The following is a 13819-nucleotide window of genomic DNA, read 5'->3' as shown; positions in this document are numbered from 1 at the left end:
CGTCTACCTTTATAAAGCTTCATAAACTAGCTATGATCTATGATTTATCCGTCCTTTCGATGTGGATACGAGCCTATTTAATATTATTTGATATATTAATTATGCAACTGTTGTGCTCCTTAGGGTCACAGCCTATAACCTTCTCTAATTATCGGGCTATCTAAAGCAAATCGGACTGGTAGTTCATCGAATTAGCGCGTTCAACCAAACACTCTAGCTTTATTACACCAATATAGATTACAATTCTGTCTAATGTTTGAAATATCTACATATATACATAGCTTATACCGAGCGTGTAAACTATAATTCCATAAGCCAGGCGCTCTGACCCTTTCTAATGATAGACCATTCTGACTTTGCAAGTCTAAATAACTTGATAAGTTATATCTTGCAATGGTTGATTCTACTCCCTAAAGGAGCGAAGCTTAATATTCGAACATAAATTGTGTGAATTTTGAATTATACTGTTTGGCAGCAAAGTCTAACGTTACACTATTATTCTAGTAATATATATTCATATTATAATACATGGTTTATTATAGTTTATTTTATTTGTAGAAATATTTCTTTAATAATATATTTATTTCTAAAAACGAAAAGTCGGTACACTCATGATATTTTATTTTTATTGTCATGATTTGCTTATTAGTTCTTAAATCCTAGTACCGAATTATTTATTTGAATCGTAAATATAATATATTTTTTGGCGTTATTAATAATTATATATTATTAATTGTTAGCATTTATACATAGAAAATATTGTAGTAAAGAAATTTATTAGTCTTTCTCATTGTCTCTATGTTAAAAGACTTAAGACTCACCCCATCGAAGAGCAAACAGTAGAAATATATTATTTTACACAACACAATAGGAAGATTTTCCTCCATTAAAGCTTAAAGGGAACCAATTGTTTAACGTACCTGAAACAAAAAGAACAGAGACATTAGACATTAAATAAAATCCACAAAGCAACGATGAGGAAAAATAACTCTAATAAATTTAGATGTACCATTTAAAACGGCTCTCTTGGCAAACGACTTGTAAATGAGCAAAAATTAATTAGTCTTTACACAAATTGTTGGACGCCAGTGACGTCAGAAAAAAAAGATAATTAGGTGGCGTGGTCCAACGTAAGATTGATGGCAGACACTTGAGAGATGTTACGACGTTTTGCAAGTATGTACTTGTACATTTATGTAGTTATTAAGAAATACAGCACTGGTTCAATTTAATATCGCTCACCGCAACTATTAACGACCAAAAGACAAACGTATAAATGTATCTACCTAGTAAGAATTTGTACAGACAGGTCTACAATAGACAACAATATAATACTTTAGTTTTGTTTTTCTTGATTTTGTAGTGGCAAATAAATTAAAATGCCTTAGATTCCGTGTTTTTTTTTATATTGACGGTTCAAGTAATAGTTAGTATTTCTTACTGATCATTATATATAGATGTAAATAAAAACAATTGTCTTAATAAAATGAAATAAATATTTAAAAAGACTTTTTAAATTGACAAATGATCAAGGGTTGCGCATTTTTCGCTACAGACGAACGATATTGTAAAACCTAACAAATATGTACAGAAAGAGCATACGCCGTATTCGTAAAAAGCTTAAATTGCGATTAAATTCCGCAAACATATTATCGTGGTTAGCGTATATACGAACTCTGATTAATCTAGTTTCAGGGTTGGTAGCTCTCTTTCCAAATAGAGAAAACTCGAAACTCGAATTCCAACTCGATGTTGAAATGTCAGTATGTTGAACATACTGTATGAGGTGGTATGCAACATTGACCACAATGACATGAAACACTTAAAGGAAACAAATAGCGTATCAGCGATTATTTAACGATCGGGTTAAGCAACGAGTACAAGTTAAAGTAGAAAGTTCTTTAAGTTTGAACAATATTTGGTAGAGGAATCTTATTGCTAATGTAGAATGTACTAGCTAAGAGTATGACATGTTGTGCTTAACTAGCATATGTATATGTGACTGCATCAGATTTTTTTTTCTTTTTTCAGAATAGTTTCACTGGCCTCTTAATACTATATACTATTTTTAATTTGCTTCTACTATTAATAATTCTACAATTAACTCTTAAAAAACTTAAATATATAAAATGGTGCAAGTATATACGAAGTTATCAAGAAGTTTGCTTCCACTTTAAAGTTTAACGCAAACAAGAAAATGTTGCTTTTTTGTTACTGAGATAACGTTTTACGTGATATACGAATTTCATTAATTTATACTACATACTTAAAACGTTTTAAAGCAATGATACATAAATTAATCTTAAAATAATCTTCGTATTTTAGAGCAAATTTAGACATAATGGTTTTTTGTCATTAAATGATAATGAAAATTGAATTCGTCGATAGAGCCAAACTTTAATATCGATTTCAGCTAAAACGGCACAAGTTTAACGTTACAATACCAACAATAAGTAAAATGATATGTTTATCATTGTTACTCAAATTATCAAATGTGATGGTTATTGATAAGCCATTTTAGAATCAGGTCATAGATTTATTTTTCAAGACACATACAACAAAAATACATAAAATAATAATAAAAAACTAAGATATCGATATTTAAGCCGGCCTTTCTAAAACAAGACTAGACGCAACATATTAAAGTTCTATATTCCCTCACTCACATAATTCGATGGGATCGCAAATCCGACACCACTTTAGCCCCAATACCACCGGATTTGCGTGAAATATCGGAGCCAATGAATTACAAGATAAACGCATCTCTCGAGTTTCAGACTCTCACAAAGCCATCTAAATGATAAAAACAAGGACCCGCGAAAGTATCGCGCAGCCCTTTTTAACCAAAGGAACGAAGAAAATAATAAGGGAAAGTAAGATTTGAGACAGCTGATGTAACTAACACCACGTTGTACCATCGCAGGACAAATACAGGGGCACTTAATTTGCCTACTTACATACATATATACATTTTCAAGTTCAAAATAACTGGAGGAATAAACAACATCATCTAGTTAGTTATTTATTTTTCTTTTCGCGATGTATTAATACTAACCAAAAAGAATTACATTTAAATGCTGTATGCGTTATTTGTGAATAAAATATACCGTATAAGCACCTTTTCGTTATTTCGTCAAATACTTTTAGAATTTTAACAAAATACTTGAATAAACGCAAGAAAAAAATTACGACGGGCGTGCGGTATGATTTATTATAACATAAAGTACAGGTGGCGAGATCGCTTAGTTCGATACCACTGATTGTATTATAAATATTTGTATTTCATTATGAAAATTTAGACCACTTCCTCTTCCCAAGGTTGTCTGAAACATCTTTATCACCTATTATTTTGTTTTTATTTATAATAAATTTACTATTTTGTTTTTGAATGAAAAAAAAAAAAACATGCAAAAAAGCCGACTTTAGCCGTGCGATGCCGAGACGGATATATAGTGGTTTATAGGGAAACGCAATTTTATGTATAAATATAATCTTTCGTGATGTTAAACTATCGAAGGATGTAATTTATAATTTAAGTAATAGTAAATTAAAATGTAATTTACCAGCACGTCTGCTTCTAAAAGTAGACAGACAATAGGTATGTCTGTTTGACAAATTACTTGTTTTGATAAATTAATGTTTTTTTATAACATAATGAGGATTAAATTCAGTACGAATAAGTGCATAAATATATCAATTATGCGTACTATCTGCAACATTATGAAAATATTTTTAAATAATAAAAACGTTTTCACAAAAAGTATATAGTAAGTATTTGTAGTAGATTATCTTGATACTTTCATATTTCCCAAGAGGTCGCCTCACGAAACGTAATTTATTGTCATTGATGGATTAAGGACAGATAACTCGCCTTTAAGAAAGAAAAACATATTTCCACACCCATGCATCATCCGTATCAAAAATCCCGAAAAAATTGAGGCACCAAACGAATTCTTCCTACACCACAAAGAATATAAAAATCTGAGAAAACAGAATTTCATCTTTAGTGCATTACATTAGAGTTCATTTTAGCTTTATTATTACACATCATCTGATCCGATAGAACACAGCTCATAGAAATATCAAGTCACGTCCTTACTTGTTGAATCTACAAGTTAACTGCGAAGTGGAATGAGAGTTTTGAAGAATTACGACTTACAAAAGTTCTAAGAACATGTAAAAGAAACATTTTTAACATCCAACCGATATGTTTAGGCGACGTTAGTTTTCGAATATTTTATTTCAGTTTGATAACATAACTAGTTTAGGCATACCAGAAAATAGTAGCTATTAGTATATAATCACTTAGGTAGGTAACGTCGAAAAATTAGTTCGCGAATTTGTCTAGCCGCAATGGTCGAAATTCTGTCTTGTAATTGGGTCACGCTGTAAAAAAAATCTTTTTATTAAATTTCATAATATTTTCTTTACATATTTATGAAGGTATATATATATATTTATTAACACTATAGAAATTTATGTAATTGTAAATTATTAGAAAAAAAAACAATTAAAGCACGTGCATTACAATAGCTACACGTGATAGAAGACATATGCGGAATATTGAATGGTAATCGTTTATTTATTTATTTATAACTAGCCGAACTTGCGGCTTTACCGTATAGCACACAAACTTTCAAGGTGAGGGAACAGTCAGTTACTTTCCCATTTATAATATTAGTATCTTTTAGGCACACTAACAATATACATGTCAACACAATTCAATATAATTAAAGTGAACCAAAAAAAAACATGCTTATCAATTACAGGGATAAAATGCATAATGATATTATACTAAGGAATATAGTACTTGATAAAAAGTACAAAATTCACAAAAAAAATATTTTACATAATTTTAAATGGAATATAATAAAGTAAAAATAATAATAATTCTAAATATATTGGACAACATCACATACATTATTCTGATCCCAATGTAAGTAGCTAAAGCACTTGTGTTATGGAAAAACAGAAGTAACGACGGTACCACAAACACCCAGACCTAAGACAACATAGAAAATTAATTAACTTTTTCTTCATCGACTCGGCCGGGAATCGAACCCGGGACCTCAGAGTAGCGTACCCTTGAAAGCCGGTGTACACACTACTCGACCACAGAGGTCGTCAATTCGATTCTATTTTTTATAATAAAAAATATAATCGTTCAGATTCAATAATATTTCCCTTGTATAAAGGCACAAGAAATGTAATATCTGCGTATGACAGCGATGCAATAATAAAAATTCACAATAATCGCTTACAATGAGGCTTTCTTTATTATATTCCTTTTCAATGTCATTTTTATTCCATTGAGCAACTGACACTGCGAGTTGGCATAAAACGGAGTATTCAACGGCAAGGTATAAATTTATCAATTGACATATGTTACTATGATAAATGATACGTTGAGTACGTATCAGTTTCCTCAAATACAGTCTTGATGTAAAGAAGTTCCTAAAAATGATTTTATGTCCTTAAACTCGATTCATAAATATGTTATTTTAAATACGAGTAAGTCAACATTGACTCTGTTCTATAAATATTTATTCCCTTTATTAGCTATAAACAAAATTGTTATACATTTCTCTGTTATTACGCCAGGTAGTTTTTTGACTTAAAATAATATAAATGGTGGAATTTTTTTCTCGTGACCTTGAAAAATAAAATTATATTCGTTCTCGGTGATGATGAAATCAGAAGTTCATTCTGATCCTCATCTTAAAGGACCGTAATCTGGTGGAATGACAACCTGATCGGGAGACGAGAGCGCAGGAACAAATACTACTAAGTACGTGATTTCCGAGACACGTGGTTATAACTGCTATCACGAATATCTTGATAGAAAAACTATGAACTCGGTTTGATGACATACTAGTAATTTTTTTATATTAACAGCTGATCAATGCCCCAATATAAATTTTAAATCATAAAATTATCAAGCATTATATACGTATGAGTTGTCACTTTCATCTGTTACATCAAATTTGAGTAAGAAAAGTAATTCAATTGTATCTTAGATACCTGTTAGAATGAAAAGGTCAATGACATGAAACGGCTTATTAAAATGTAGCGTTTGAAATTCTGAATAAAAAATTCTTTGAAAAGTTGGCTACAATACTATATTTATAAATATACTGTCGCTCGCATTCGAAGTGGGATTAGCTAAGCAATATGTCGCTATTTAAGATAATTGCCTATACTTATAGCCTTTATGCTATAGTATAAAAAATTGATTGTTTGATTTTATAACAACATAAATATCACCAAATTTTATTCAACCTGGAGCTCTATTATTCTTCACCATAATTATCAGTTGTACAAATGTGTTCTATTTTATTTAAATAAAAAATAAATAGAAAACAAATATATATAAAAACAACATAAATATAAATATTAACACTATAAATAATATAAATATTTACACTAGGGTGGTTTGTCTTCAGACACTAAAAAAGTGTAAGATATTTTAGGAAGATTGGTTAAGGTCTGATAAACGAAGCTTAAAGCAGGTTTAGACATTGATCCCTAGTTTTTCAGAGTTAATAACATAGCAGTAACGATTTGTCGTGTACAACGTCACAGGGCAGACTATTCGAAGTTTAATCATATTGTATATTCATGTATAGCATAATTCTGTCCGGTCCTGTCTGACTGTCCGGTCTATTTATAATCTTGGAGCTCGAGACTCCCTTCGGGATGTTTTAACATAATAAGTATTCATATTAGACTTAAGAGTTGCGCCACAATATTATGTATATCACAGAACCACATGCATCTCTCGACGAACTCAGCGACAAGCTTCATATTAATACAAGTTTACATTATAAATTTGTAATACTTTTATTGCCTATAACTTATTTCCTGATGGTATTAGTTTCTGTTATAAGATTGCACAGATATTTTCAACCTCCCTTATTGTATAATTTATATCACATGAATATATATTTTTTAAAGAACTTCGATAAAAAAGGCTACTCGATAAAATGCTTTTTATGCATGATAAAAGCGTTATGTTAGTATTTAATGTATAAAATACAATAGCAACATAACATACCTATGTAATTTAAATTTAAAGGCGAAAAGTGCCTATAAAGCAAAGTCCAATAAGAATGGTCTAATTTTTCAATTTAAATATTTTAGTCAACAAAAATGTGTAAATACCGGTTAAAACTGGTAAATTATTACATCTGGCTACAAATAATGGCACTTTGAGATGTTTATATTATATTACATGCATTATGTATGTAATGACCCTTCTTAAGTCGTCTATAGTACATCGTGAAATCATTTATGTCCCTCATACATTAATGTTTGGCGGAAGAATTAATCAGACATTGTAAAATCCATTAGGGACAACAGCATACGCAATACATGAAAAAATAAAATTAAACCCAACAAAAAAAAAAGATTCCAAGGCCAGCGCCACTGACTTTTCCCAACCGGTGGGGAGGAATAAGTTCGCAACCTCCTCCTCAAAGGGAGCGGAGGCCTTAGCCTAGCAGTGGGATTACAAGATGTTACTTTTTATATTTAAATAGAACAGGCATGAATAAAGTAATCCCAAAGATGGATTTTTATATTCTATAAATTTAACTTTTCAGATATGAATATAAAGTACGAATAACAAATCTTTATATAAACAAATTCAATAAATCTGTATATTCTGAAATATGGTTCACATATTTTAATGAAAGTGAATTTACGCTACGGTCGCCGAGAGCTGGTCATTTCGCCAGAGCGAGCCATTTGTATTAGTAACTCATGCGTCTAACTTACCGCAGGTACAAATTGTTTGTAGCGTATATAAATATTACAAGTATAAATATAATGTTTGCACAAGGATACAAATTATTTCGTGGAACGTGGGTGATTTAAATGAAAATTCTAACAAAGTGCGTGTTTGCGAGAATGTATTTTTATATTTCCATTTCATTTTTTAGTTGGGCAACCCACACTATAGATTTCCTATTAGAAGTCTCCTAAGAAAGTTATGACGTAATTTATTATTTAAAAATTATAATTACTATACTAACCCCGATGCTGTACTAAAAGTGTATACAAAAACAGCCGAAAGATTCTGGATGAACCTTTAACTGAACTAACGCAAATAATAAAACTGGCTTTAAAAATTATTAAAAAGGTATAGCTAAGTATAATTTTCGCAAACGATCAAAACCTAGAAATATTTCAACAAATATAAAATACAAATCTGATGTCTGAAGAAAATATTTTATTAGAACGGCTTCGCTTTTCTTTGAATAATTCTGAGAAAAGGTTACGTAAGTACTGTCAGATCTTACTCATGTTGCCACTATAATGTTATCATTCAGTAGAAATTCAAAAAATATATGTGGACCTTCACAGACATGAATATTATAAACTCAAACTCAAATTCCTTTATTCAATATAGAAGTATTACACTTTCTTATTGATTGTCAAGTTAAACACTACCACCGTTTCGGAAAAAGAAAACACCCTGACCTGAGAAGAACTGGCGAAAGAAACTCAGCGGGACTTTTTTTTTTTACGTCAAATTAATTATATAAATAATTGTATACGAGTAGAAACAGCCAGGAGGCGATCGTTTCATAATAAATATTATACTTTTGCTTTGCTTATTTTGATTTGATTGATAAAATGCGAAAGTATCTGTCTATCTGTTGCTCTTTCACGTGCAAACAAACCTAACAATTCCCGTCTGTCTGTAAGCCACAGAACCGAATTTGATGAAATTTGGTATGAAGTATACTCTCCCAAAACGCGAACGAAGCCGGGCGACAAAAAATATTATACATAACATATGAAAACCAGTGCTGTGTTTCGACTCACTTATAATGCTGGCTACCTTCGTCGTTCATAACAATGTCGTCTCAAATGGTCAATAGGCCGTGAGTTAAAGTTTAAGTATTTAAAAAGTTAGTTAATAGAATTTACTTAGTGAAGCTTTGTGCAAGCCCGTCTGAGAAGGTACCACCCACTCATCGGTAACTACTTACCAATAGACGTATACACGTCGGCCAAATAGTGATATAAAAAAAGTTTTTTATATTATCATAAACAATGATGTATGTTATATTTTAATCGTATAAATTGAAGGTCTATTTATTATAATAACTCAACGTTCTATGCATTAATGGAGCAATAATAATATACAAGAGCACATTATTTGTAAATTTTATTCTAGTTTAAGTGTCTCTTTGTGATATTTAATCTGTGTTAAAATTAGCGCGCAGTAAGAAGGAAGGGCTGTCCAACAATCGCTCTATTTCAGTTCCGACCATCTATGTGTTTTATTTGCAATAAACGTAACGATAATTGATACTTGAACGAAGCAAAATTATAATAGTAATATTATTATTACTTTACAAAAGTAATAAATTCGTTTATATTTAGTTTAATATTAATATTATGTTGAAAAAAATGTTACTCAATACAAGATTACCTAGACTACCTTGATCTAAATGTCTTGTCGGTTTTCCTCCGTAGAATCTATATAACAAAAAGATTACAATATTAAACGTTTAGTGGCTTTACAATTTTGAAATATAACAATTTAAAGGTACTTGTAGTTTTGATAAAGAATATTTGGGTTTCATTTGAAATAAAACCAATATACGATATAATTAAAAAAAAATCTTAAACGTCAATTGTGGGTCAATGAACTTATGAAACATGGTTCATTCAATAAACTATAATAAGTTTAAATACAAGCTATATTTAAGTATTTGACGTCGCGTGTATGAAACTAACAAATGAATAATTCATATACATATCGACATCATTGGCTTTTATTTATTACAAAAGAATAAAGCAAATAGATATAAAAACGTTACTTTCCTCAGACGAAATATCATACGTGTAATATTAACCCGTTGTAATATAACGCGACTTACGAGACAGCTGTGCCAAGCACCTACGCCAAATCTATACATGACACATACATCCCGTTTAGTTAAATTAATCTTTATTACAAGCGTGTAAAGTACATAATTATAGCGACTTCACGTTTGCGTCGTAACAGACTTGCTCATCCAGGTTACAGGAAGTCGCTGTCATTTCCCTGATAGAGGTAACATTGTATAATGAGAATTGAATTGTCGTGAATATTTGTTATCTACAAATTACTTTTACGATTTGAATATGTAATGATACAGCCCACTTTATTGGATGTTCAACGTTAATTCAGCTAATTATTTCAATAAAACAGTTATAGATACTTGTCAAGTTTTATTTGATTTTTAATCTATTTCATTCATCTACTAGAGGAAGAAATAGAAATCTACTTTTTTATCCAGGAATGTTTAACATTAAAATAAGTACTTGTACAAACAAGAAACAAAACAAAAAGATTAATATTTGCTAATTGCTGTCAAAAACTTCAAACGTTTGACGAAATATCTGTAATATAACTACATGAGCTTATGTTGTAATTAGTACCATAGACAATAATGAAAAACCACACGTGATAATGAAATGACAATTAAAATCAAAGATATAAATCTGTCATAACTTCGGCAAAAATAAGAATTATAAATTAAGGACTTGTATTTTGTCTAGCACATAGTATTTTGCCAAAACGTATTTTAGCATATTATGTTACATTTAAAATAAAAAAACTTTTTACGTTACATTTAAAAGATATATAAATCGATTCGTCGTATTTTCGGATACTGTAAAACGTTTACACACGTAAAATTTCTGAGTCAAATATGTCGCGCTTCGGTCACGTGCACTGAGTTGGATTCGCTTTATTTTTGTTTTATATGTAGATTACTGTATCTCTGCTAAAGTAATTATATAATTGCATTGAATTCGTACGTCCTACTTAAAATAAAATGACCTAACGATGTCACATCATGGAACATAAAAGGTTTTAAAATAGAATAGTATTTCTCAATACTCTAGTTTCTTGAGGAAATATCAATTCCAACTGTCATTCGTTTTATAGGTCGCGACACAGACGTGTTTGAACAATGCTTTAAGATGCAGACTCCGCCAAGAGCTGGATGAATATTCTAAAAGTTGAACATATATTTCATACAAATGTCGTATTGAATATAAGATAAAATATGAAATTACTATTCTTAAGTTTTTAGGCAAATAAGAGAAGAAATCTGACCTTTGCTACCCGACCCCTAAACGTAAATAGTTTGATATTTAATTTCCAGTTCCCGGCTTACGTGATAAAGTTTTATTTCATACGTAAAAGTTTATCTTTTCTAAAACGTCTAAATTCTCATTATGGAGAAAAAAAATCATAAAACCATAATAGTTAAATAAATAAACTATTTAATTAATGAATTTCTTTTCTCTTTTAATTATATTATTTAACGGTAGTAAAATCACTTCGATACAACAACTTTGTTAAAAGGAAATTTCACTAACTGCTATTCGTAGTTCAGGCTAACTGAACTTCATAACAAAAGTAATAAATGCCTTAATTATTCAGTATTTAGTTCGACTTAAATTTCTTCGTAAAATGTTTGTATAGAAAATATAAAGGAAATATTGAATACGAACATTTTCACTTTGTACAGTGAATATTAATTTTAATGTTTATAAACCATTTTTCTCTATATTAATTTCATGCTTAATTATAGAATTTGGTTTAATTTTACATATCTTTCTATATTAATTTAAGACTCGGAAGAAAGAATACTTTACATCTTAACCGAAATCAATAACTTCAAATCCGTGTAACAGTAGTAGGTATATGCCTAAGGGGGTTGAAGTTTGAGTTGATGGAATAATCTCTAAACTTTGTTCATCAAAACACAGTATCAATATAAAAAAATTCAAGAATATATTTTTATGTATACATAACATACATATATGATTATGATTAAATGGCAAATTATCGCCTTAGGGTCGACTCGTGCAGTTTGATATTTAAATAACTGAGCAAAATAATAACTAGCTGTAATGGATTCGTAATCTTATGGGTATCATATTTCACTAAACAGTCAACTACTCGGATATAAATTCTTATCCAGAGACTTATACGACGATATAAACATGCTTTTGTCGTTTAATTAGAATATAATATCCACGTACTTCGATTCAAAGGTGGGTTTAAAGCATAATTCAGGTTTGAAGTAAAAAAGAATAATCTACATCTGAATATTAATTTAATACTTGAATATATGTATAATGTAAGAAAAGGTATATCTCGAGGCAAATTTAATTTCATTCTAAGCTCCAATTAGTCTGTGAAGTCTGAAAAAAGCTAACGAAGAACGAAGTATGGCGGCGAATAAAAAGCGAAACTCCTCTGACACTGTTAATTAGCATTCATAAATTTATTTTCTTAAAAATAAAATATAGTCGTCAAACAGCGAATAAAAATCAAGCTGACCTTTTTTAATCCAGACAGTCGAAGAGCTCTTTGCAGTTTTGCGGCTCGAGACGTCGAAAGGTAAACTATAGGAACCGCTTCACCCGACTCCAACTCTATGTCGAAGTCGTTAACTGCCTCGCAAAACTTATAATCTTCAAACTTTTTCGCCTCATTCTTCATTAGTTCTTCAACGTCCTCGTCGTCTGTTATCTCTCCTTTTAAAACTTCTCCCGAGACGGAAGGGGGGTTTACGTAGCGATTAAGTTTAGAAGGTTCGTTTAAATTCACCTTCGAATACTCCTTGTGGACTGAGCTACAATCACTATCGTCGTCCGGGTAAGTTATAAGATAGTCGTCGTTTAAAGAACTTTGTTCGTCACCGCCACAAACGTCTTCTATAGACACTGATGCTGTGTTCGAATTTGAAGCGAAAGAATAGGCACTCCATCTCAGTCCATTTATTAACCGTCCGCACTCCATTGTTACTAATGTAAATATTGATGTATTACAATGTTTGTGTATGAGTCTGTGTGACAGCTAAAGTGAATGATGAAACGCAGGCGAGTGGGCGTTTGTACAGATCCAATTTCAATCTGCAATCTGAAAACGATTGCGTGCGTGATCACTTTATTTATTATGTATGTTGGTGGAAAAATAAAATCACTCAACGACGGAGCTGATCAAGAGCTCCTTATGGCTTGGCAAAATACAATATCATGAATGTTTGATAAAATAAAATATTTCTATCGCATTTATTTATATGAAGAAAACAATATTTGATAAAATGTTGGAGATATAAACGGGATATGTAATTAGTCCAATGAGACTCGGGAACTCGACCCTCATCATCCTTCTCAGCACCTGTCCTTTGCCACATGGGTCGTGTTTTGATACTGGTTTTTAACACGTCAAAACATTCTTCAACATGACTCTGACATGGATGGAGCATTTATTAAAAAACGTGAAAATAGCTTTTTCTAATTTTCACACAAAATTGTTTAATCTTGATGACGCATTCTTGTTAAGCGAAATAAAATTTACTCTAACATGAATATGAAGTAAACATACCTAAAACAACATTTAAGCGCACACAAACCCAAAGATGACGAAACGAAAAAGTAACGAAAAAAAGTCCTCATATATACTAATAACTAATAATAACTTACAGAATTCTGTAACCAATAATTTTCTCAGGACGTCACTTGCTAATTCAAAGTGACGTGCCTTTAGGCATCTTAAATAAATCCGTGGCAGACACAACAAGCCGCTTTAATGTCAAGACTATAACAAAACCGCTAAGGCATACTATACTCTTGCGACATTTTATTAAGCATATAAGAAATCTATAAATACCATAAAATTTATTTTTATTTTATTTATTTATTAATGCATTAATTTTATTTAATCGTTATAACATATTTAAGTTGTCAAAGCAACTTTTGGATATCTACATTTTAAAATAACTTCCTTGTCCAATAAAAC

General features: G+C 30.5%; 1 protein-coding gene across 5 annotated transcripts in view; it reads right to left on the bottom strand.

Annotated features, from left to right (window-relative positions):
- The window catches only part of LOC125068642 (apoptosis-stimulating of p53 protein 1), a 237704-nt gene that overhangs the window by 104486 nt on the left and 119399 nt on the right, over nt 1–13819 (bottom strand). For 3 of the 5 annotated variants that reach the window (XM_047677898.1, XM_047677895.1, XM_047677897.1), the window contains exon 2: nt 12356–12937. The exons of the other annotated variants lie outside the window; for them this stretch is intronic. In XM_047677898.1, the coding sequence (XP_047533854.1) occupies nt 12356–12817 (462 nt within the window). In that variant the 5' untranslated portion in view covers nt 12818–12937. The remainder of the gene's footprint in view (nt 1–12355; nt 12938–13819) is intronic. 5 annotated transcript variants of the gene reach the window in all.

Source organism: Vanessa atalanta, chromosome 14, assembly GCF_905147765.1.
Source record: "Vanessa atalanta chromosome 14, ilVanAtal1.2, whole genome shotgun sequence".
Classification (NCBI taxonomy): domain Eukaryota; kingdom Metazoa; phylum Arthropoda; class Insecta; order Lepidoptera; family Nymphalidae; genus Vanessa; species Vanessa atalanta.
The sequence above is the reverse complement of the archived record's forward strand: the minus strand, read 5'-3'. Positions and strand labels throughout refer to the sequence as shown.